The 26,918-nt window shown below is 37.8% G+C and overlaps 1 protein-coding gene across 2 annotated transcripts; it reads right to left on the bottom strand.

Moving 5' to 3' along the window:
• Positions 1-526: 526 nt before the first annotated feature.
• On the bottom strand, positions 527-26,514 carry arhgef39 (Rho guanine nucleotide exchange factor (GEF) 39). Of its 2 annotated transcripts, none has more exons than XM_055055678.1 (12): positions 26,453-26,514; positions 25,542-25,713; positions 23,780-23,874; positions 19,192-19,312; positions 18,700-18,818; positions 16,726-16,796; positions 12,067-12,195; positions 8,221-8,450; positions 4,231-4,319; positions 2,541-2,637; positions 1,759-1,856; positions 527-1,302 (listed from the first exon to the last, which is right to left on the bottom strand). In XM_055055678.1, the coding sequence occupies exons 2-12, from the start codon at positions 25,689-25,691 to the stop codon at positions 1,266-1,268; spliced, it is 1,236 nt and encodes a 411-aa protein (XP_054911653.1). In that variant the 5' UTR covers positions 25,692-25,713; positions 26,453-26,514; the 3' UTR covers positions 527-1,265. The 2 variants fall into 2 exon arrangements, with proteins under 2 accessions (XP_054911653.1, XP_054911652.1); XM_055055677.1 differs by having other exon boundaries at positions 527-1,305.
• Between the last annotated feature and the right edge of the window lie 404 nt (positions 26,515-26,918).

The following is a 26,918-nucleotide window of genomic DNA, read 5'->3' on the forward strand; positions in this document are numbered from 1 at the left end:
GGGGTCTCCATAATATTGTTGTTTTTATGAAGAATCCTTCTTTGTATAATCATCTCAAAAAGTTCCAGTTGTCCTCAAATCAAAACCAGGACAGAACCAGCCTTCTATGTCAGGCTGTTGAACCTTTTTAACTTCCTGGTTCTGGTGCTGCTGCCCCAACAAATGGCAGCAGAAGAGATAACGCTCTCAACAACAGACTGAAAGAAGATCTGCACCATCTTGCTGCAAAACTTGAAGGATCTTTTCTTCCTCAACAAGTCCAGTCTGCTCTGTCACTTGTAGACTGTTGCATCTCCAGTCCAGTCTGTTGTCCAGATGAACATGAGGTATTTATATTCCTCAACCACCTCCATGTCTTCTCCCATGATGGAAAGAGGGTTTGATCTAACAGTGTCATCTGAGCTCTATATCACAATATTGTTGTAATATTAATGCAATACATTAATTAAATCTATTTAAACTATTCAGGAATCAAAGAGCAACAACAAAATCAAGCACTCAAGTTTAAGTTTGTTCTATTGTTTTCATTTTATGAGGAAATTGTAATTTTCATCAGTTTTTATTTGAAACCAGTGTAACAGCTTTAAATAAATGTTGAGTAGCAAAAAGCATAAAAAGACTCAGTGTACAATATAAAGATACAAAATAGAAGTAATATTTTCAGACTTTCTGTGAAAAGGTAGAAGAAAGGGAGGAAAACATGTTACAGATCCATGTCTGTTAACCAGGTTGTTCTGCCTGGAAGCAGATAGACACAGGACCTTTCAATACACACCAAACGAACTTTCAGGAAGGAGCTGTAAGTGAGCAGTTAATCTGCAGCTGCATGACAGCAGAACCCCGAACACTCCATCAGTTCGTATTTGCTGGTTTTAGGAGTTAAAGGCATACATTCATCAGAATACAGAAACAGATATTAGCTGAATCAAGTAAATCAAGCAATAGAGTTCAATGTTCACATAATATTAACCTTTTGCATTTAGAGTTATATGTTTAATTATCTAATGATTATTGTTTATGTGACTCACTGCTAAGGTTGCAACAGCAGGAGCTCATGGTTAATTGCAGATCTATTTGATCTATAGTCACATGAAGGGAGAAAGTTGAGGTTAGTAATAATAAAAAACTCTGAGGTTGAGGTAAACGCAGAGGAAAACATCTGGGTGACGCAGGCAGTGCAGATGCATGTGATGATTTAGTTCCATGAGTGTGGAACCAAGATGTGCAGGTGAGAGTCCACAATCATCTGAGACTGAAGGAACCCATCAGAAGATCACACAGCTGGAAGAGGAGGCTTCTGCACTACTGGGCACAGAGAGAATGTTCTCAATCAAACCGCCTCACACGGAACAGAAAGCAAATTAGGAATAGAAAACTTACATATTGTTGCAACACACACCTACATACAGTCATGTTTAATCTTCAGTGAATCAATCAAGTTTATTTTTATAGCATATTGATGCAAGAAGACAGTTCAAAGTGCTTTATATTATAAAAACCTAAAGTCATAAAAACACCATAAAGTCAACAATTGAAAAACTAATAAACATTACATTTTCTTTTCATTCTTAAATTTTTCCATCAGATCATTTATTTAATGTCCCCTTTGTTTTTAGGACATATTTGTTGTGCAGCTAATAAAGCTGCTCTAAAGCTCTAAGCAGAATGTGTCACCCCAGGGAGCAAAACAGAATATAACTCTTCACTATTAATATGGAATATGGAATATTCAGACCTGCGGAGCTACAAGGACCTTACCTTGGTTCACTGTCGACGGACGGCTTTGTCCTCTTGGGGGCGCTGCACTCAAGCTCAACCACTGACTTCAGGATGTGCTCTGAGGGTTCAACACTGGCCTGAAGGCAGAGACGGGATTTAGTTTACAAAGTGGAAAGGGGAAACTAATTTCTGACCAAGCATGTAGAAATGACAGTACAGCTAAACACAGAGCAGCCTGACTGTCTCAGCTGGCTGACAGGAAACAACCTCAACCTGAAGTGGATGATGAGTCTAATCTTCATAGCACATAGAAGATCTGCAGCAATTACCAACAGAGATGTTGTTTTATTTTAACCTTGTTTTGTATGAACTTTGTTTGTTTTTACCAAGACAAATACTTATTGTCCAGGAACAATGGATGAAAAATAGCCATTTGTCTTATCCTGGCATATTTACAGACTTGTTAATTAAAGTGCCTTCCACCCGGCAATTAAATAAATTTCATATTTACAGTTTGCAGGATCTTCTTTATGGCCTGACCAAATATGAAGTGCACCGATGTACAGAACATGGTTTTAAGAAGACCCAGATTTCTGTATTAAAACACCATTTATTGGTCTGACATAATATTCAAATTTTCTGTTAAACTGAATTTGAGAATTTTGTTATTTATAAGCCAAAATTGTGAAAATTTAATTAAATAAAACTATTCACTGATATTTACATGTATCAAGCCCCTTGAAGATCATTAAAACTACTGAAGCAGAAAATGACTGGAATTAAAAGCCAGAATTTCTACCAGTGAGGAAGTTTCCACTCACCAGGTCTCTCTTCCTTCCTGGATTGGAGTGATCCGCAGCCGGGTGGCTACACCGGTCATCTCTCTGAAGAACCACTGTGTGCTTAGACTGCAGCTTCCTGGAAACACATCAGCTTCCTGGAAACACGCATCTGGCATCATGCCAGATGCGTAACTCATTGCGTAACAAACACTCATTATGCCAGATGAGTGTTTATTGAAGGACCTTTTTGTGTGTAAATATGGAGGACCTTTGAGCACATATATGGCCTCAAACTGAGGGAACAAACTCTGCAAAAGTAGCAGAGAAAGATACAAAGATTTGGAAAGTGGCTATCAGATCACTACCTTTAGTAGTGATCTGGTAATAACGACATGTCTTACCGCACTGGAGACAAGAAAATACTTAGAGTCCCCTCTAAAAGCATTGGAACAACAAAGCCAAATTCTTTGGTTTTGTTGTACACTGAAGACATTTGGGTTTAAGATCAAAAGATGACATTCTGAGACAAGAGTTCAGAATGTCAATGCCGAGAAATAAAATGTCAGCTCTTATTTCCTGGTATTTACATGTAGATGTGTTAAGCAAATTAGTTTATATCACCATTTGCATTACACCACTGCATTTTTAGGTGAGTAAAAGTAAAGGGAAAATAATGTTAATGTGAATAATATGTAATATTTAATCAGCAGACTCTTTCATTTTTTCTTTGTTTTGGGGGTTTCTGCTTTCAGTGTCCTCTTCAGGAGGTGAATTGTGGGCTCTCTTGGGTAAAATCAGGTGACTGACTTGGCCAGTCCAAAACTTTTCACTTTTTTCTCTTGATGAAGCCCTTTGTTTTGTTGGCAGTATGTTTTGAGCCATTGCCCCAATAACTTTGGATGCATTTCGGTTGGTAGACAAAATATTTAAGTACACTTTGGATTTTGTTCTGCTGCAATCAGTTACAGCATCAATAAAAATCAATGACCCTGTTCTAGAAGAAGCCATGCAAGCCCGATCTTTGACGTCATCTCCACCAGGCTTCACAGATGAGTTTATGTGCTTCGGATCAAAAGCAGTTCCTTTCTTTCTCCACACTTTGGCCTTTCCATCACTTTGGTAGAGATTGATCTTGGTCTCCTCAGTCTTTAAGTTTGTGTTCCTAAACTTTTCTGGCTGATCTCTGTACTTCTTTGCAAATTGCAACCTGACTTTCTGATAGGTGTTTTGTCTCTTTGTGTATACCCTCTATATTTTTGCTCTCTGAGTCTTCTTTGAACAGTGGATTGTGATACCTTCACCTTCGTAAAGTGGAGGTCATTAGTGATGTCACTTACTGATGTTTTGAAGTTTTTCTTCACAGCTCTCACAATATTTTTGTCATCAACTCTACTGTTATTTTTCTTAGCTGACCTGTTTGACGTCTGTTGCTCAGTACAGTTCCAAATTCTTGAGCTTGCTGTGCCCAATGTTTGTCCAGTGTTTGATTGATTTTGCTTCTTTTCTCAGCTTCAAAATGGCTATTTGTTCTCCTATAGAGACCTCTCTGGTCTCTCTCTGGTAAATGTTGGTTTATTGTCTTTGACAAGCAATACTCACTTTATAGGTTTAAACACAGGGGCAGAAGTAGACAAATCAATACGAGCTATTTAATGTTAGAACAATCAAAGTTAAAGGCAACACCTGGTGTATGTGTATATGTGTGCGTGTGTGTGCAGCAGCTATATACCTTATGGCTGAGCTCAGGCACTGATACCAGTCATTGAGGTCATCATGGTTACTGGACATCAGCAGAAGTTTTGCATTGGGGAAGGTTAGCTGGAGGAAGATATGGAAAGAAAAAGTTAATGGCAGCATAATGTCTGATGAAGATGTGAGTTCCTGATCAGGTTCTGTCTATTTCCATATTTCTAGGTCGCGAGTTTTTTTTTTTAATAAGTAGTGATGTCCATTCTAAATATAAACAGGCTCCTGTTGATAGAATCAATATATTACAGGAGTGGTTTCTTACTGACGTGGTATTGTCACGTCAGTAAAATGTGACAATACCACCTAAAAGTTTAGGATTTTATTATGATAATTTTAAACGTAACAATGAAAATGGATGTTCAACTTGCTCAGTTTTTTTCTGTATGAGTGTGAGTGAATATCAGTGCAGCCAATCTCCACACACATTGCTTTAGAAACATAAAAAACATTTTAAAATGCTTCTTCAGGACACCTTTTTATATTTTTTATCCATCTCTGGTACTTACCAGATTCTATCAAATTATGCATTTTTTCTGTGTATTCCTTTTAAAAATAGGGAAACATCTTAATAACACAACTTCAAATGGGATTATTATAGTGCATAATATGCACTATAAGATTGTAATAGAATATATTAAAACTAAATCTATGAAATGATTGTGACAGCATTCCAATGCCACGGGAAACTATAAAACAGAAAACAATGATTCTGCATTTTAGATTGTGTTCCTTATATTTATCCCCTTATTCATAAGACTAGGTTAGATGTTTTGTCTTTAGAGAAACATGAATTGCTTTGAATTGAAGCTTAATCTTTGCCTCATATTGAAAGGTTTGTTTGCTTAACAGACCAAAGAACATAAAGAATCATTTGTAGCCAATTGGGTCATATCAGTTTTTTATTCCAAAGGCTTGTTATTAGGTGAAACACCAGTCTGCAGTGATGGAGGACAGGCAGTAGGTGGCAGCCCAGATCAAGCCAATACTATTCCTGATCAAATCTACTGCTATTTCTATGAGAAATTAGCAGAATTAAGTCTCAAAGTAACATTTGCAATAAAAAAAAAAATAGTGCTCGGAAGGAATGTTAGTTAAGATTGTGCTGTAACCAGGTGAAGTTTCCAGGAAAAATAAAATTATTTTAAGTAGGATTGATAATATAATAACATATTTTTAGTTCAGTTTTCTCAATGGTTACATGACATTGATAACGTAATCCATGAGGCATTGACTAGAGACTAAGTTTATTAAAGATAATTATATTTTAATCTAGACAGAGGGAGATGTAGTCTTTTATTTGCACATTTAAACAAAATCTTTCAAATGTAACATCAACATAAGTCTTATTAAAGAGTTCAGTGAGACAGGATGAACAGAGTGCTTCATAATATTAGGCACCCACCCCTGCATAAATAAATTCCAGCTCCACTGCAGCACGGTAATTAGGGATTTGACAGGAAATCTGATCCTCTTAGGTAGAAATTATTTTTGTGTAATAGGAACAGCAAAGCAGAAATCCTGATTGCTGCACATAATTTAGTCTAATTATTTATACATCAAAGAGAATCTGTCAGCGATGTGAGAAAATACTTAAGTGAGAGAATATTAGCAAGAGGAGGAGAGAGAGACGGGGAAGGTCAGGACAGACAGAGCGAAAGGAGCAAGACACAAAGAAAAACGGGAGGAAAAGAGGAAAGGAAAAAAGGAAGGAGAGAAGAAAAAGACAATTTTTAATATATTTTTTTAAAATTTTGCATATAGATTGGCATGGCATTTACAGCTGTCAAATTTAATTTAGCTTTAATTCCTCATGGTCTTGCATGATGAGGGCCCTGGAGTGCTGATAGCCCTTTTCCTCTAGCTCAGGTAGGGGCCCAGGATCAATAATGTGTCGTTATGAGAAATTATGTGTAAAGCTATTGCGTATGCATGCGGGCACTGTGGGATAAGAGGCTAATGAAATGCCATTTCTACCATTAGATAAGCTGCAGGGAGATGGCAGAGTGGGGTTGAGGAAGATGCATTTACTGGAAGACCAGAAGAGATGGATCTGCAACCTAATCGGATCCAGCAACTAGATGATTCTCTCTCTCTTCCTCACTCACATTCACACACACAGGCGAGGATTTTATTCACTTCCTGGTCACTTATTCTAAGCTAAACTCTGCCTCTTACTTGTTTAACACTAATTCTCACAATAAGACAGACATAAAACCTGATCTATCTGTCATTGCCGCACAGTCCAATGCGGGGAAATCATTTTTGCCCCCAGGCACAGGAAAGGCACAGACTCATGACGAAATTAAATAGTTTTCTGACAAGAAGGTTGCCAGTTCAATTCCTGTGTAAAAATGTTCTTGAGCACCAAATGACTTTCTGCTGTTTCACACAGAAATGATTAATATAGTGACACAACATGCTTCTGATCACATTAATCAAGAAGGACGGTAGACAATGAGCCTAAAGCCTGAAGACGTTACAAAATTTGACAAGTTTAGCTCTTGACCAGAAAACAGGAACAAACATCCTCTGAAATCCGCCATGTTAGCATAGCAGCTCAGCTCTACCAGCTAGCAAACAGATGTATTTTAGACTTTCAGACTAAAAACAGCTTTTCTCTGTAGGAGACTGCAGTGAACCCTGTGGAGCCAAGCTAAACACAGATGCTGTTGCTGCTGTTCTCAACTACACATGGTATAGTGAGACAGAGGAAGAGCTTTGAGGAGTAAGGAGCAGTGTGGAGTTTGGATAGACATCATGTAAATATTCCTAGCAGTGCACTGAGTGAAAATTTGAGGAAATTTCAACTTTGACCTGAGCACTGCCCAAGAGCCACCAAGCAGCTCACACCTCCACAGATGTTGGAGCATTGCTCCACCTGCACTTTGCTTTGCAAAGCTGCTGCACAAAACAGCAACAACAAAGAGGAATTCTAGAGAGCAGTGAAGCTAGTGGTGCATTTGGTGTGAGAGACCCCGAGTTCTTCACTCAGCTCCTTTATTTTTAGCCTTTTATTATATTGTTCTTGCCTGAATGTTTTCTTATTAAAAGAATAAAGAGCCATAACATGAATAAACTGTTGGCTCATGGTGGAATTACACATTCTAATTCTCTCCTCTTTACAGAGTGAAATGGCAACTAAACTGAACTTAGTGTTTTTCTAGTTATACTCTCCACCTGTTGTGCTTATTTTCTCGCTCTCTCACTGTTTTTCTTATTAAAAACTTTTTCATGATTATGTAGTTGTCATAGTGTTGACAATTAGCAAAGCACTTCATCCTTTTTTCTTTTATATATCAAGCATACATTTAATATTTTGCACATTATGTTGACAGTTAAAACAAATGGTAGTCATTGTGTAAATGAATTATGCATTATGATAGAGATTCCGATGCTTTTCCATGTGAAGTCATTACACATGACCAGTTTATCAGTAAAATGTGCACTTGGCATTACTTGGCAAGTGGAAAGTGTCATAAGTTTTCTTGTTGTATCTAACTTTCCCAAGCAGCTTGTGAACTCTTTCTGGCATTACATTATTAATAAATGTATGAAATTACCTCTTGGGTTGGATCCAATTATATCTGGCCTGTAAGGCCTAAGGCTTAATATGCCTGGCTTAAATCATTTACATTGACATTAACACTTCACAACTCAGGAAAAAAAATCCCCTCACGCACCCAAGAATAATTACCAAGCATCTTTTAATTAGTATAAAACACACTTGCATGGATAATACTAAAAAAAACAAAAAACAAAGAAATTCCATCTTCTGGAGAGGCTGAGGACTGAAGTTAACCTAATAGGCAAACAATGTTTGAACTGATCTTTACAATCTGTACAGCTATTTTGCTTGTTTAATAAATATATGACATTTTTCTGTGTGTTGCAGAGTACATAAAAAAAAGAAGAAAAATTTGTTCTCAAAAACTAAAAGCAAACATGTCATACCAAGGCTACAAGAACTTACACTGAGCAGTCCTCCCTGGCTCCTGGTGTGGCCAAACACCTTTTCAACAGCAGCGTCTTGCAGCGGGTAGGCGTGCTGGCCTACAAACTTCTCGCCATTAGAGAGAGACAGTGGGCTGCAGCGTCTGGCCTCCAGCAGGAGGTCAGAGAACAGGAAGAACATCTTGGGCTTCGCCTCAGAGCCCTTTGGAGGAACCATGTTTAGCCAACCCTCACGGATGAACCATCTTCCTGTGAAATGGAGATGATTGGTTGAAAAAAATGTGACTTTCTTTCCAGGACCTAGGTTATTTGGAAAGAAAAAAATTCCAAGATTTAACATAGAAAGATCCAAATAAATCATTTTTAGCTCAATTTCTTTTCTGATTTTGGCTATGGGTGGCAGCATAATGTAGCAGAAGATGTAGTGTATATATACAAAAAGGAATTCAGTCAGACACTTCAAACCATACATCAACTTATTCAGTATAGAGCACGAGCAAAGATTGAATTACCTGCACATTATTACTATTATTTAATCCAATTTATTTTGCTTCATTGTTTCTTTCTTTATTTGTTTCAGCAGCATCTCTTGCTGTTACCATTCGAGTTAACTACCTAGGTGGCCTACACCAAGAAAAAAGCTCATGTTTATACTTTGATTGGCAGCAGTAAGATGACAGCTAATAAGCAGGGAACTGACATTTAGATAGATAAAATGAAAATTTATCCTGGGTCCAGAGTCATTTTCACCAAAGTGATTGTAGTTAGCCTGAGTGACTGCAGCTCTGCCTTTGGGCTCAGGAAGGACATTTTCAGCAGCAGACAAGCCCACTGAGATTAAGTGGTGGGGCCAAGAATGGGTCACATTGCTTATAAATGCAATGTGCTTCAAAAAGAAAGAGACATGCCATGAATGTCTCACATGTGTCATTGGCAAAATGACTGTTTCCATAAATATGAAATAAATACTTTCTGAAATCTAATTAGCTTATTTGAGATAAAAGCAATACAGCAGGTACACATTAAAAGAGAAGATTGACATGAGAATTATTTTACCACTTCAAATTTAGGAGTTTAAACATAACATTCTTAGTTCATCTCCATAGTCTCTTCCTGATGATCTAACCAGAATTATCAGTTTACTTCAAGGTAATGCTTACTGAAGCTAAATTTAGTCAGCAGATTCTCCTAAGTCAAACCTTAGATGTTTTTCGGGATGACTTTTGGTTAAACTGCTATTGAAGCAGAGATAACACCAGCATCTATGGCGTATTAAACAAGCCAAGAAATCAGTGGCAGAATTTGCAAAAAGTTTTTGGACATTAGCTGCAGCTTCTGGATCCAGGCATTAATGAAAATCTTAAGAATGAGCTTAACTTTCAAGACAAACCAAAGAGTCTAGAAGAATGAATTAAACTTACCATTCATTTAGACAACGAACTAAAGAAAAACAACAGAAAACAATGGCTAACCCTTTCATGATGCCTCAGCTTCTTTGGTTGATCCTGTCAAGTTACCTACAGCAGAACCCATCCAGATCAGACCAGAACCACAGCTGAAGAACATAAGCGTCCCCTTAAATTTGTACTGTTATCTCAGGGTCATTTCAAACCATGCTCATTTGACCCACATGGTTAGGTTTGAACTAACCTAACTTAAAAATGATTCCTTGTAGATAAGCTTGTCTGACATTGGCCCTACAATGTGAACATTTCCATGAATATATTTGAATAACTCAGCTTCTATATTGGGTTTCAAGAAAACTAAGAATTTATTTTGTATAATTTAAAGACAACATGAGTTCTGACTTAAAATGAAAAAAAAAATACTTGGGTGATCAGAAATTAATAAAGGTAAAAATTAAATAAATAAAAAATCTCAGATTATTATTGTTTTAAACCATGTCATGTCCAGAGGCTTCAAATGAAAAATAAAAATAACTAAAGTGAAGGAAAAATATTGGACAATCAAACCTCAATACTAACATAGAAAATTTAGGACTTCAGTAACAAATACAAAAACAGACATAAAAAACACTGTGGTGTGCTGTAACTGCCTTAGTGATTTAGGCTTTGAGTCCCACAATTGCTCCTCTCCTGTCCTCCAAAGCTACTTAATATGTTGGAGGGGCTCTGATGCTTCTGATCTGTAATAGGCACTGCTTTTCTTTCTCCAACATTAAAGGTGGTGGTGAGGAGGAAGGAGAATGGGTCGGGATGAGGTTGCTGTGTGGGGAGGTGCTGCTGCACCTCTGAAGTCTGCCTGGTGGGACCGGAGCTTTATTCACTAAAATGGAGCCTGTGCACTGCAAAGGCTTGAGAACTTGGATGAGAGGAAGCTTTCAAAACTTTCCACATTGGCCTTAGAGACATGAACTGTTATTCATTGTTCACTCTCAGCCTTCATGAGCTGATTTAAAAGCAGCTTGCATATCCATAAAGACAAACACCGGTTTCTATTTTCTATCCATTCATTTTAGTATATATAATCAACTTAATTTACATCCTACCTCCAATCATAACCCCTTTCCATTAAAATGTGTTTCTGAACCATGAGGTCTTTAGGAGATTACTAAATACACCACAAAAGGTCCTAAATAGGTAACATAAACATGTACACCCAGAGGCACACATGCCGAATCACGCACATGCACACACACATTAAGAGAAACACACATTCTGGCTTTCTTTTTATCTTCTGGTCTGCGAGATGAAGCCGGACTCTAATTGGTCCTGGGGGAGTATGGCAGGGTGAGCAGCGCTACAATGAGGCCTAATTCTCTTGAGGCAAACAAAAGGAAGGGGAGTGGCAGGAAGAAAAGAGCCACCATTCCACAAAGCACTGGATGAACCACAACTCAAGAGAGGAAATAAATTAAAAAGGAAGAAAGCAGGTGAAGGGTAAAGGTACATTCATTAATTAATTGAAACACTTTCATAACTTGTATCTACTTAAAGTATTTTCCAGTAGTCAAAGATGAACAGACAAGACAAGCAAAGACAGTTCAATGGTTTTGCGCTGTATTTAATGTTAGAACATATGATTTTTTATTTTTTTTACAACCTTTCCCCTTAAATTTGTACTGTTATATTAATCTACAGTGTTTCCTTTACCCAGGTGGGCTTAGGTAAGGTCATAATCTTCTTGGTGGGTAAGGAGGAGGTAATAGTAATTGTAGGTATTCACAGGGAATGCCTTTGATTTGATCAACCTTTCTCGGAACAGCAGTCCACATTGTGAGTGATTTCTGCCCCTAGTGGTCATTCATCTACCTGATACACTGAACTGACTGTGAGGGTGCGCGCACCAAGTCACGCAGCTCGCTCAGTTTGTGTGACTTCAGTGCCAATTTTCAAAAGCACCAACCACAAGGTTGACAAACGGTGGATAAAAACACACGCCTCTACTCTGTCAAAGACACACACACACACACAAACGGGTAAACACACACTCCCACCAGTAGACAGAGAGCAAACACAAAAAATGTCATAAAATCCTGCGAAGCACGTAAGGCTATCAGCCTTCTTAGTGCTCAGTCATTCTGATGCATTAAACACACTGATGCTGGTGAGCTACGTTGAAGCCACAATGCCAGACCCCGGAGCAGACTGACAGAAGTATGGCTGCCACCAGGCACTCTGACCATGGAAGACTGATGAAGTAACTTGCCACAACAGGCTGAGCAGGGGATCAAACCAGAAGAACCCTAATATCCTGACATATTGTTGCCTTACTTAAGCTTAGCAATGTCTTCCTCGCCCCCTTGTGTCTCAAAGGACTTAGAGCAACAGATTCAGGAAAGTATAAGAGAGATGGTGGCAGTTGATGAAGAAGATGAAAGGAATGTGTCATAGGAGGATCCAACCTGGAGCCAACACCTGCATCTTCCGGCCCTGCAGCAGCTTTTGCACTCTGCAGAGCTGCAGGTGGTTTTCATGGCGCTGAGCATTGCCCTGGATACGCTGGGACACTTCACACACAGCAGCCACGGCTCCTACGGAAATCAAAAATATATAATGTTTCAGGAGGACATTCAGAAAACTTGTGTGAGAGCTCTTTCTGAAGCAATATGTTTCTAAACATATTGTGGGCATGCACACATTTCTGTGTCAAAGGGATTCAGATAAAATCTCACTAGCAAATTTGCAGTGGTAGTTATAAAAGTAATATAAGACTAGAATACAAGAACCAACAAATGGCTGGGTGGAGAAGTTCAGGAACAATCGGCAGAGTTTTCAGAACATGGTAAGCAACATATACAGAGGTGGAAAAGGTCTTGCTGATTTCAGAAGAGAGTGTCGATTGCTCCAAGATAATAAAATGGCAACAGTAACTCAAGTAACCACTCGACTTTTTCTCCTGTATTAACTCCAACCTGTCGGTAAATTAGCTTCTCCAACCCCAAACAGCATTCCACCCTGGCCAGCACTGGTTCTGATTCTGTTCTTAGAGTACATTACACTTTTTGAAAGTTAAATATTTTCCTTTAAATGGTTCACACAGTTTAAAGTCACAAATATGAATCCCAATAAAGTCTAGGAATCGTCAGTTTCCTGTGAATGCAGTTGAACTGCTTGGTGCACATCTATGGGAGGCCGTCTATACATTTAATAATCTTCTGTATTTTGTGTCAGTCTTCCACTACTGCATTCATCAGTTACAGAATCATGAAAAAATAAATCTGTAAACAGAAGAAAACACCCAACATTACGTCTACATTTTCACTACTCTGGTAAAGTATAATTTAGATTTTTATAAATAGTTTTCACTGAAACAAATTGATTAGCATAGTTATGTTACATTCACATTCACAAATACAGAAACAAACAGATGAATGCAAAAATTATAAGAAACCCATTGTGAAGACAAAACCCAGCTGAAGCATCAAATATTGATGAGTTCTGAACAGTGATCGTGCTGGTCTTCTCTGAGAATGTATGATACACCTTAAAAATTAACAACAAAAAAAAAGAAAACTGGATTATTATCTGTTTTTAAAATTAACTTTTTTGATCTGTTTTTGAAAGGCTTCATCAGATCACAGAGTAACACAACCTAATTTCAATAAGGTTCTGTCACGAACTCTACTGAGCGGTGAAAATTAAAATATTCAGAGTCCTGATTAGGTGTGATGGTCGGCTGAACAGTGTGTTCAGAATCACCAAACCATGGTTATTTTAATTAGGGATGCTGGTCTCCACCACAGGGATCCTTCTGTCCCATAATGCAATAGCTGCTTTCAAGTTAGTTTTTATGTCTATGATATGTACAGAAAAAGCTAAACCTGGCAACCATGGTATTATTAAAAAAACAAACAAGCAAAAAAAAAAAAAAAAAAAAAACATTTCTTTAAAGGATTTACACCATGAAACCATTACCATTAGAGGAACATTATACTGACTGGACTGATGACGTCCCTGTTACTAGTAATGGCACAAGTGCTTCAACAATGCAGGGGTCAGATGTCACTTTATCATCCACTGCAGGAATCATAAATAATTGCCATGCTATTTTTTTTCCCAGAGTTGAGTAAAATTAGCCTGTGGAAAAAAGTTTACAGAGATTACAAACTAGATGTAAGCAGAAATCTTCAGAAAATCACAGAAGATGAAGTTGTAAGAACTCTGTTTTCAGTAATCTGACTGTAAATCATGTTGGAAATTAGCGATGAAATAAAACAGCCTATAAATGGCAAAACCAAAGCTGAGTCATGAAAAATTATGTTGAAATTTAATTAAAAACAAATTTACTCAGGTTCGATGTGTCTGAAACATCTGTTGATGCCTGGCCAGCAGCAGCTCATTTGCATAATTGTAATACAGCCATAAAACATTGCATTCTTTAATGAGGTCATACAGGCCTTTTTCACAGGTGAAATCTCAATATCTGAGAATGATTTTGTGCATTAATGTAATGAACATGTTTTGCATATCACACAGAATGCTTGTTCCAGGAAGTGTAATTGTAGGCCTTTAAAGCCAATTGAATCAAGGAATGTCTCACTCAACAGCTTATAGTAAGAATGTCAGACGCACTAAAATTATGAATGTCCTTATGGTGTGGCAGAATGTATTGATAAAACCCATTAAACTGCTAAAATATGCATAAATAGCTATGTCTGCTTCAGTAAATACTTTTGATAGTTAAATTAAATTGAACATCTTTTCACATTACAGCTAAAACCTGATTTAACTTGACTGATTAAACAATATTTAAGCACAGAATTGTTATCTTGTCTGCGACAGACTGGGGACCTGTCCAGGGTGTACCTCACCTCTCCCCCGGAACGCAGCTGGAGATAGGCACCAGCACCTCCCGACCCCGTTAGGGAGAATGGTGCTCAGAAAATGGATGGATGGATTGTTATCTTGTCCTGGTGGGCTGGATTTGGCCCCCGTGGTTTAGAGAATAAACCATCATACCATTTGGTGGTATTAATGTCTCAAGTCTATTGCTCTCCCCTTTATCGCTTCTCTTTGTCACTGGCAGCAAAAATGTACAGCAGTGACTGTAATAATTATAGGAGGGATTTCTATGAGGACATGTTGAGTTTTTGCATTAATTTGTTCACAAATTCATGTCTTGATTTTGTGCAAAGAAGCTGGCTGTCTTCAACTACTGGACACTGGTGCAGTGTACAGCTGAAAAGGGTGGTTGCAGTGTTTTCCCAGCTTAATAACAAATATCTGTAAAAGTTACATGCAGACAATGTTCTCCAGTACAGTTTTTAGAAGGAACATTCTGTATAAACTCTACTGTGCATTAGTTAACAATGCAACGACTTTGAAGTTAAAATGCCTTGCCTGCAAACGTTCCATTTCTCCAAGGATCACTTGGGAAAGAACAAAGCCTCTGACTTGAAAGAAGAAAGCTAACATGGGACCTGAGTGCACAAAGTCTAGTCAGTGGTGCTGAATCAGCCCCTCACTCCTACCAGGCCTCCTCCAAAAAGTGCATTTACAAAAAGAATTAGGTGAAAGAAAGAAGAGGCTTTAAAGTGATCATCTCAACCAGGACTGGTGGTTTCATGAGGTTTCAGAAATTGTGTGATAAAAACAAAGAGAAATAAAGATGAATTTTTGTGAAACCACTGAGAGGACACGCCCCAATAATGAACACTATCAGTGAGCTTGGATTTAAAAGTAAAGTCTGATGAAAATTTCTCATTAATCTAAATTTTAATCCATTTTACATAATTTAAACACTAGCTTCTTACAAACAACAATAAAAAATTAATAAAAACTTAATTTAGTAGTTCTATCACTAGAACTACTAAGCCTGAGGAGACTTGTGCAGACCTCGCCCCCATTGTCCTCCTGCTAATGTAGGGCAAACACTATTTTAACCTTTGAACTCTGGCACGTTTTCATTCAGCTCCAGTCTTTGCTGTGGTTCTACAGAAAATGACTATTTCAACAGTCACTGACAGCAGCAGTACTGTTTGTTGCCTTGGTTTCCACATTTATTTTCCACCTGCTGCAACTCTTTATTCCACATTTTGCTTCAGTTGTGTTTGATCCAGCATAAAGATTTATCAGACTTCACAGATTAGAACCTGAGCTGCACCGCTCAGGTCTGACTGTGTTCCAGACACTCAGGTCACAAAATTTGCAACCATGAAAACTCAGTGCAGGAACACCAATTAAATCCTGCCTTAATATGCAGGAAGAGAAAAGTAATGCTTCAGGGAGAAGGGACAAAGAAGAAGTAAAGCAAACGGATACAGAATGGAAACAACAGTTAAGTCTCTTGTGATTCTCTGCTCGTTTTGCTAAAATTATCCGAAATTTCTCATTGAACAGTTATCATTATGTGCTCATATAAGCTACACATAAGGCTCCCTGGTAAAAAAAAATACTAATGAGAAGAGGAAGAAAAAAGGAGGGCGCAGTAAGATATATACCTTCATTTTAGAGTCAGAGGAGGTTTTAATTTATAAGCACACACAGCACACCAGCAACCACATTTTAATTGATACACATAAATAATTCCTTGTGTATATTTGCACTTGAAGCACATTTTCTGTTTATTTGACAACTGGAAATAGTCATTATCAAGATCTGTGCTGATGTTGAAGATTTTATTTATTAATATAAGCGCCTGCTTAATATGCTCTGATCCACTCCTAATTAATGAGGTCAAACTGGAGCCACATGTTCACACAGTACTCTCTTGCTTTTATTTCCTCTCCAGTTAAATGATGCTTTCACACCTACAATGGAGTTATGAAGAAAATCACTTTTCATTCTCCTTTAAATAAAGACAAGGAGACAGACTACAGTGTCATGAGGACAAGCCATAGAGTTTCTAACTGTGCAGACTTCTTAATTTGTTGCTTAAAGATGTTTGAAGGAGGCCAACATGATCTTTGTGTAAAGATGCAAACCACATTAAAGCTGCTCCTGTTTTCAATTAATGAGAAATTCATTAGCAAAGACATAATGAAAGGCGGAGATGTAAATACAGATGATCCATATTTCAGTTGTACAAAAACATGCACTAATTTGAATAAAGAAATACTTACTGGAAAGCTGTTCAAACTCTGGGTGGTCTGGTCTGGTGTTGGCAGCCAGGTCTTGGATGAGATGCTTATACCTGAGTAACAAACAAAACCAGTTGAACTAACTGAAGAAATGAAAAATGCAGAGTCAACAGAATTGAACTGTAGACTTTGGAAGATCTTCTCTGCCATTTGGCCAAAAGCTGTCAAGGTACAGTTGTTTATTTGATGTGAACTGTCAAATAATAGTGCACACTTTGCAGGTTAAAAAACTGAGATACTGATGCCATAATTACAAGACTTGGAGCGCACATAATCCCAGTTATACTTCCCTCCAGATGGTTGTGCATTTTTAGCTACTTGCTGAGTGTTGTTCTACAAAAAACACACAGACAATCTGATCCCTAATAATTTTATATGCATATTTCAAAGACATAAACCCGTATGGCAAATGGACTGTTCTTGTATAGGGCTTTGTCCAGCAAACCCCACTACATTCAAAATAGATGATTTTCATTTTTTAAGTAAATAAAAAAATCTAAAAGGTAAATCAATGAAAATATTAAAAAGTGCCATGCCTGGGAATGTTCTCCTTTGTAAAGATAAATGTAATTTTATTTATATAGCACATTTTCAGTAACAAGGCAATACAAAGTGCTTTACAGGAATTAAAAGGAAGTACAAACAAAATAACAAACCAAAAGAAGAGCAAAAGAACAAAAAGCTAACAATGTTGATCCAAAGTAAATAAACTAGATATTCATATTCAGGGTTGGTAGATCAGTATAAGTAAGTATCCTCTGGTCTAATGCCGAGATTTGTGTGTTGGTCTAGCACACAAATCTCAAACTGCACTGAAGTTTGTGATAGTAAGAGAACAAAATAAGTTCATGGTGTTACTTTTGCGAAACACTGTATTGGTGAATAATCACTCGATACAAAGTTGATACTTTTTCATAGGATAACATGACCTCCAGGAACATTGACAGTTCTCATTGATTTTCACCATGTCTGTCTCCACCTCTCAGCCCACCCTTCCCTGAGTCTAGTCTTGTTTTACAGACACAGTGGTGCCACTGGAAGAGGCCATTAGAGACAAAACCAGGCTGTTTGACTCTGGTCTATTTGGTGGCATTAAATGTTCCAGCGTAATGTGACAGAGTTTGTTTAGACCAATGGTCCCAAAACTTTTTAGCCCACAACTCCAAATGTAATGGGGCAAGCTTCTCACACCGGGAGAGTGGCATACATTATCCATCTATCTCTCATGTAGTAATGCCTAATAAGCATAAGCCTCAGTGAAAACCACTAAATAATAAAATTATAGTCTAACTGTAGTTTTAGTGATGGCAGAGGAAGTGAATTGTTCAGTCCGTCAGACTTCCAAATACAGGATTCGGATCGGCTTTTTTCTCTTCAAAGTGCAGAATGGTTGTTTACAGAGGAGGCAACTTCTCGTTAGCTTCATAGAATTGAACTAGTGCGTTACATATCTAACAGACAAACTTTTGCAACTGGGTAAAATGTAAAACTTTAATATAAGCCATGCCTCCAGAAAGTCATAATTTCTCAACAGCCGAGGGTCCAGACACTCTGGATGAAGCAAAGTGTAGAATAAGAAGCTGGTTTTACCAGGCTAGGAGGCATAAAGGCATATCTTTATGAATATTAGAGGAAAACAGGCAGACTAGTTTTAGAAAAAAGAAAGACAACCTTTATTCTACCAAGCACAATTTCATCTATGAACGAGTCGAACCTTGAAGAAGATGTGTATGTGAAATGTAGCAGCAACTTTCAATCTCATTATTGATTGCTTGGTCAGAATTTGCAGTGAACATGACAGCAAGAATCCATCCTGCCATGTCACAAAGTTAAAATAATAATAAAAAAAACCCTTTGCTGAACACCAACTAGATCCCCAATTTCAATTTCCAATTCCAGCATGATGAGAAACAAAAGAACCAGAATCTTAATTTAAACAGGAAGGTGAAGTCTTACTGACGAATTCGCTGAACTGGCATTTGAAGCATGTCCTCCAGCTTCTGGTTGTTGAACTGTGGTCGAGCTTCTTGTAGTTTCTTAAAATGCCTGAAGGCTTTATTTCTCTTTAGCTGGATCTAAAAAAAAAAAAAAAAGTAATTATATTAAGTGAAGTCACTTTCAAGGTCATGCACAGGACAATGCAAATACTTTGGGACATTTGCACTGAAAGCTTTCTAAAGCTCTTGGTTGTTTTTATTTTTTCATTTTACTCCAGGACAACTCCCTTAGTTTTGGAAGTGGTTTGGTATCTGTTGTTAAACAGATACCAACAGAAAGATTTGGAAAGTCTAGGTGCACAAAGGAACTTTATAACAGATCCTTTCTCCCAGCAACTGAGAGAGTGAGCTGTTTCATTTCTTGTGAACAGAAATTAATAAAATATGTGCACATTTTGTACATTTTTTAAAATGATCCAACTCAGCTGCATAACAAATGCAGAGTCTCTACCCCAAGCACTTTGTTGGCATTATAGATGTTGTCCACATAGGTGTTGTAGTGGTGCAAATGTGAAGAGAACTTTTCCAGGCCTTTCCCAATGTAGCCATTCTCCAAATGGACCAGTAATGATCTGTAAAATACAAAGTAACCAACAATAAAATTGTTTAAATTTGGCCATTGCAATACAAACCGAAACAGCTTCAAACTTCATATGTAATAGTTTATGCATATTTTGTTTTTTAAACAAATGTTACATGATCAGTTACATTTTTAAATCATTTTTTTGGCACACTTGAGCTTTATTGAACTTTAATCCCACAGGATGGGTCAGAGAGGAGGTGGGGGTAGGCATGCAGAAAAGGAGCTCTGGACAGCTGCATGGAGGTCTGCAGCCTCTGTATGTGGGATGTCTGCTCTAACCACTGCACCACATGACACCCTTAATTATCTGTTACATTTTAACCCAACATTTTACATTTTATTGTGTCTATTCACTTTGCTTTTCAAATGTAACCATTATTCAGCATGTTTATAACAGTTGACCACGCCCTGGTGATAGAACTGGGGGTGATTTTATTTTTTCTAATTATCCATGAGTCAAAGTGTTAAGTAGGATTATAAATTACAGTTTCCCATATATATAAATAATAAAAAATAATTCCCTTCTCACCCACCGCGGGTGGTTCTTATCCTCTGAGCTCGGGTCCTCTACCAGAGGCCTGGGAGCTTGAGGGTTCTGCGCAGTATCTTGGCTGTGCCAAGGACTGCACATTTCTGGACTGAGATGTCTGATGTTGTTCCTGGGATCTGTTGTAGCCACTGCTCCAGTTTGGGGGTTACTGCCCTGAGGGCCCGATGACCACAGGCACCACTGTGGTCCTCACCTTCCAGGCCCTCTCCAGTTCTTCCCTGAGGCCCTGGTATTTCTCCAGTTTCTCGTGCTCCTTTTTCCTGATGTTGCAATCGCTTGGTATTGCTACATCTACCACAACGGCTTTCCTCTGTTGTTTATCCACTACGACAATGTCTGGTTGGTTCGCCATTACCATTCTGTCTGTCTGGATCTGGAAGTCCCACAGGATCTCAGCTCTGGCGTTCTCCACCACCTTTGGGGGTGTTTCCCACTGATGTTGATCCCAGGAACAACATCAGACATCTCAGTCCAGAAATGTGCAGTCCTTGGCACAGCCAAGATACTGCGCAGGACCCTCAAGCTCCCAGGCCTCTGGTAGAGGACCCGAGCTCAGAGGATAAGAACCACCCGTGGTGGGTGAGAAGGGAAATTTTTTTTTATATATATATATATATATATGTATGTATATATATTTATTAGGTCAGTTAGACCTAAAACAGGTCTAATTGACCTATTTTAGGTCCTAAAACCTAAAACAAATTCATTACTATTCACTGAATGTTTCTACATAATGTTCTATCCTCAAGATGCCTATTTATGAATCTATTTTATGAAGTGCACCAGTTCCTCCTGTAGCAAAACAGCCCAACAACATGATACTGCCACCACCATTCTTCAGTTAGGATGATGTTCCAGGCAACAACCACCCCCATATTTCCTCCAAATGTAACGATGGTCATTATGGTCAGATAGTTCCTCTTCAGTTCCATCAGGACATGTCTCCAAAAATGAAGCTCTTTGTCTCTATGGACGTTTGCAAATTGCAGTCTGGCTTTTTGCTGTTTCTTTTGAAGTAATTCATTCTTCCAGTGAGTTTCTTTCAGCCCAGTTTGGTGCAGGAAAGTTTCATTGTGAATGATGATTCTATCTTATCAGCTTCAGAAGCTTCTTCACAAGGTCTTTGGTTTCTGTTCTGGGTCCATCCTATGGGATCGAACCAGAAAGCAGTGTGTTCCAGATGTACCTTCCTCCAAATAACTGTTTATCTCATTGTTTAAAGAAACAGTAATCATTCTGTATGTAAAGTTATAATTTTGAAGACATTAATAAATAAATTTTTAACATATTCTTTCATCATTTTGATATGTTATATGTAGAAATAATTATGGCAATTCTAAATAAGCCAAAACCAGACATTTGGTCTGATTTAACTTCAGACAGTGAGACAAAATGCAGATGTTTTTTTTGTTTTGTGTAAACTTCTGTGTTCAACTGTTTATTCTTTTATACAATAAGCAGTTGAACAAAGAGAAAAAGAGAAAAGTTCAAATTTATAAATAATTTTCTGCGTTAACTGCTTTGAATAAAAGTTCAAATTTCAACTTCTATTTTAACTTATTACCCTACAAAGTAGATGTAGAAAATACAGTATTAGGTTAATTTGTGGTGTTTGAATGTTGTAAAGTGAATCAAGGTGACATGTATTTTATAAATAAACTGAATTGAATTGGTGTGTGTCGCTTTCATTTTAAAGATATCGCATTGAGATCAAACTTCAGCCAGATTACCCACAATAAAAACTTCATCTGTTGCGTTATACTTGGCTGCTGTAAGTTTTTGCCTGAGTGGCTTCTATTTGAAACAGAAAAAATTATAGCTCATAAGAAGGCAACATCACATCTGTATCAGTTTCTCCTGCCTGACCACACATGGTTTTTAAAGTCAAGAGGTAGAGCTTCTCTAAGCAGGTAGCTTAGCAGACAAGGTTTTAGAGTGAGAGTTTTCCTGTAAATCAATGTTCAAGGTGAACAGAGCCACTTTGTAGAGAAAACACACCTGCTGATCTCACCAAAACATCAGCATGAAGGAGACGGGAATGCAGTGGCTAAGCCTGTTAGGCTCTCTAACAGACTCAACTGGCAGAGGGCTTTGACACATGTGATGAAGCTCATTATCTAAACTTCGAATACACACACACCCTCATCAAATGATGCTACCAGAGACTTCTAACCAAATGTCTAGTGCACACACACTTTACCATTGAAGTTGATTTAAATAGATTTTAATGAAGGTGCATGCTTAGGTAGACTCTACATAATCAAGTGATGCAGAAGCAGCTAGGAGGGTTCTAACAAGGGCTGGGAAATTTCAGCTTCTGATTTTTATTAAGCTCTCAGCCGGATAGGTTCTTATAATAAATATGAAACTAAGGATTATACACTTTATATATCAATATAAGAAGAGTATCAATGTAAATTCTGGCATTATAATACAAGTTTAGTGAATACGACAAGGCTTTTATCAAATAAAAAGTAGTAAATCTTTCTAGCAGTAAACCACTGTCTCCCCTAAGACCACTTCCTACAGGATAGACTGTCACTATGTTTCAAGCACTGATTCAGTAATGGGGACATAATGAAGATGTATGGGAACTGTGGAGCCATTCATCCAATAAATAAGAGTGTGTAATTTATACCTCAGTCTTCATTGTAGCACACTAAAGAAAAAGGTTTGCCATCTGCAGGGACTCAAACCTTCATTTAGTCCAACTTAAACTCCTTATTATGGGTGTCCAAGGCATCCGAATCAACAATTCCACAGCTTGCCTTGCTGAAGAGTGCAATTGTGAACAGAAAGTGCTTGCATTTTTATTTCAAATCAAGCACCAACTTCTCTCTCACATTGGATACGAATCAAAAAAGGCAAGATAATTGCCAGCAGAGCTGAGTTCAACGACCTAAGTTTGAACTAACCTCAGTTTGATGAGTTTATTTAAGAAGAAACAGTTAAGATTTCCTTCCATCCACCCATCCATCATCCATCCATCCATCCATCCATCCATCCATCCATCCATCCATCCATCATCCACCATCCATCCATCCATCCATCCATCCATCCATCCATCCATCCATCCACCATCCATCCATCCCATCATCCATCCATCCATCCATCCATCCATCCATCCCTTATCTAAAACCAGGTTGTGGGCACAACAGATCCAGGAGGGTACCTCAGATGTTCCTCCCCTCTAAAAAAAATCCTTCCACTCATTCTAAGAAATCTCAAGAAGGAGCTGAAGGAACTCAACACCCTGTCACTAGGTTCAGTCAGTGACAAGGCTCTCAGCTAGCACCCATGTGCCTGTTTGATTTTCAGTTTGGAAAATGATGACATGTCCCAAATCCGATTTCCTTCATTCTGGGAAATCAGTGATCAGCTGATACTTACATGTGAAGCCAATCTCATCCACTGATGTTTTCTACCTCAGTAAAGGTTTAAAAATCAATTATTGTCCTCTTTTGCTCTGCTTGAGAGAGGTCTGAATGTTAGCCCCACTCACTAAGTCATGTCTGCACTCTTCCAGTTAACAATAGTCGCCCACAGTTGCTAAATATAGCAGCAACTTTCTTGCTATATTTAGCAACATTTCATACAAAAAGAATAAAAATTGGAATCAGCATGTCAGGCTTGTAAAAGATTTTTGACAGCCAGATAACTGCAATTGGTGCAACCCTAGTCAGAAGTCAATGTAGGGTTAAAAAAAATGCAAAAAAAAAAATGCAAATAACTGTACATTATTATTATCTGGATAAATCGTAGGTGACATTTTATAGGTATACAATAAGTGAATGCCTCAAGATTGCAACACTGAAATAATGACAAACAACTATTCTTCATCAATTTACCAAGTCATACACCAGTTGTCAGTTCTTCAAAATACTCAGGTAACCAAAAAATACTTACTGATTCATTGAAAGAATGGATTTGATGGAACTGAAGATTCCTTCTTGAACATCCTCTTTTAAGGTGCCTTTGGCTTTCAAGATTTCCACAAAAAACTGCAATGGTCAAGAAGACGATTAAACTCAGGAGCTGGACCAAGCTAGTCTGCTACAATGTGAAAGCATTAAAAACCCAAACATCCATTAGCCAGAGCTTTGTGGGCTGTGTAGCTCACACAAAACCAGCACTGTTGAGCTGCCAAAATGACAATAAAGCAACATCTGTTGGGATCTCAATCCACTTAAGCTGAAAATAGGACAAAGAAAATGAAATTTAACTCTAGTGAAGACATGGAGACCTAGTAGTTGCACTGAATTTAGACTATAGATGCACATACTAATTCTGCACTCTCCACAGGAAGGTAAGGTGTTGTTAATACTTATTTGTAAAAGCTCAGTTAGGCTTTGTTGTAGAGCTGTTATTTAAGGTTCCCTTCATTACTACAGGAGGCAGAGGATGGATGCTGAATGGACCAGACACACATTCACCTCTGCTGGGTCATTTCAATTATCAGTTTATGTTCATTTTTAAATGCATCAAAACTAAAGACAGAAAGAAAAAAAAGATATGGTAGAGCTAAACAATAGTGTAATATCAATTCTGCTATATCTTAATTGACAAAACAAAAAAATACATACATAAATAATTGCATGTTTTTGTGACCAAATGGATTGGCACATTGCAGCATATGGATGTCTATCACTCTATGACGTGGGTTTGACAGTTCAAACTTTGTATGAACACTGCAGCTGAGCAGCTATGCTGATAAGATCCATATTAGTTAATTGAGAAAAGCATTTTTTTGTTTTGAATTTTACTTAAACTATTTTTTGTCGAATCTTGGCCTGGCAGAAAATGGTTATTCATATTCTTATGTTAAATGTGTTTCCATCATCAGGTGTAAGCAGAAAATAATCACAAATAACTGAAGTAAAAGCTTAAAAACCTTAATTCACCTGAAATCAATATGTGTTTTATTTACTGATGGAGTTACTGATATACAACATTAATATTCTAATCTATTGAATATTATTATTCCAACAAAATGATTGCATTGCAATCAATTTGCAATGCAATGTGTTGTCAATATGTTGACAACATATTGTCAACATATAGCATGAAAATATGCTAATATGGCATGACAACATGACACCATGCTATGTTAGCATGTTGTCAAAAACATGCTATATTAGCATGTTGTCATACTAATATAGCATAACATATTTATATTTTATTTAACAGACTGATAGACACATTATGACCATAAATATCTCGAAAGTGGTTAAATAGTATCTCCCAATGAATATGAATAATAAGAAAATAGCAGCCTTTGGAGATTTTGTGCTCAACAGCTGGAGAAAACTTTGGTCATTCTGGCACTTTGTTCTTTCATTAAAAATGTTTTAAGCTGAAGGAATAATGTATAGAAAAATTTTATAATTTTGAAAAAATACCCAAAAACTTATACTTTGACACCATGAGCTTGCATGTCTAAATACAAAAGCTATCATCAATTCTTTCTATTCCATCACTGACTTCTAGATTCAGAAGCATAGAAATCAATCTAGTGAAAAATGAAATGCAAACATGCGATAGTCAAAAAATGGGTTTGTGTTCCTGATAAAATATGTAGCCGTTTCTAAATTTCAAATTAGCAACAAGCCAATAAAAATGGGCACTAAAACGCAAACCTCCCTTACTCAGAGTGATAATAAAAACATACTGTGGATACAAGCTCCAGCTGTTGGCAGTAGTGCTGCTCTGTCTGCACCAACTCTTTAGCGACTCGGCTGCGCTTCCTCTCCCAGCGGTCCCTCTGCTCCTGGATGCTGTTGTACCCAGAGAGCCCGGGCGGATGAGGGGAGAAACTCATGGTTACTGTAGAGAGGAGTAGACTGCAGGGAAACACAAGAACCAACACAAGGGTTATATTGAAACAATATGTAATGGTTTCAACCTATTGGGTTGAAAATTAAAGTGAAATTTCAACAATTTCTTGGCCTGTAAAGAAATGTATTTAAATAACCAGTATTACCATCAGAAATTATAGAAGATAGGGAAGACTGCTGACTTTACAGTTGTCTCAAATCCGGTTGCTTAGTCACAGTCAGAACCTTCCAGTTATTTTTCTCCTAAGCTCACATATCATGGTTCTGAAGAAACTGTTATTTTTTCATGTCATGGTACTGCCGTTTGAAGCTCTGGATCTCCACTGAACTGTTAAAAGAGCTTTCCTTCACGACCACTTATCCATATCTGATACTTATGGATAAGTGTCACTATTTAACTGAATTGCTAAAATAAATTAATATTTCAGAAATTATTGTGCAACCACAACGCAGATCACACATAATCCAAAACTTGCATCGACTGAAACAACACGAAAGTGGCTTCTTCTACGACATACATACATGTCTGTCGAGACAGACAGACAGGTTTACATGTTTCACTGTAACAATTCTTTAAATGGTTCTAAACTTTTAGACAAGTAAAGAACACAAATGAGGGAGCTTTTATGGAGGGATCAGAAAATTGAAACAGACACAGAAACTTTCCGATTTGCTTCTTCAACCGCGCTCTCATAGTAACAAGTGAAAACTATATGACTTATTTTTAAAAGAGGACGAAGCTTACCTTTAGCTGACCTCCCTGCTTTAATCAAGGCGCCCTTTTTTAACTTTTAACTTGTTTCCGGGTAGCCTCTGTGAGTCGTCCGCTGATTGGCTGAACGCAGAGACTCAGCCTGCCGCGGAGGAGGGAACCGAACCACTCAGCTTCCTGTCCGAAACACAGCGTCACTGGGTGCGCACCATTTACCACCCAGCGAATGAAAGAATCAGTGCAGAAGGGAGGCGCGATTTGCAATCATTCTCTGGATTTTACAACTTGGGTGGCGAGGGATGGAGCTCTCTGTGACCGAAACTGAGTTTCTTTTAGGTCACACAGTAAGAGGAATTAAATTAGATTGGTTGGGCCCAAAAAAGCCTCTTCATTTCAGAGGTTATCTCCTCCCACGCTGCCTCCTCCTTCCTCCAGGGAAGGAGGAAGGAGGAGGCTAATGTAAGAGAACACACCCTCTGGTAAGTCGGAGAACTTCCAA

Source organism: Poeciliopsis prolifica, unplaced genomic scaffold, assembly GCF_027474105.1.
Source record: "Poeciliopsis prolifica strain line A6 unplaced genomic scaffold, Auburn_PproV2 SCAFFOLD042, whole genome shotgun sequence".
Classification (NCBI taxonomy): Eukaryota; Metazoa; Chordata; class Actinopteri; order Cyprinodontiformes; family Poeciliidae; genus Poeciliopsis; species Poeciliopsis prolifica.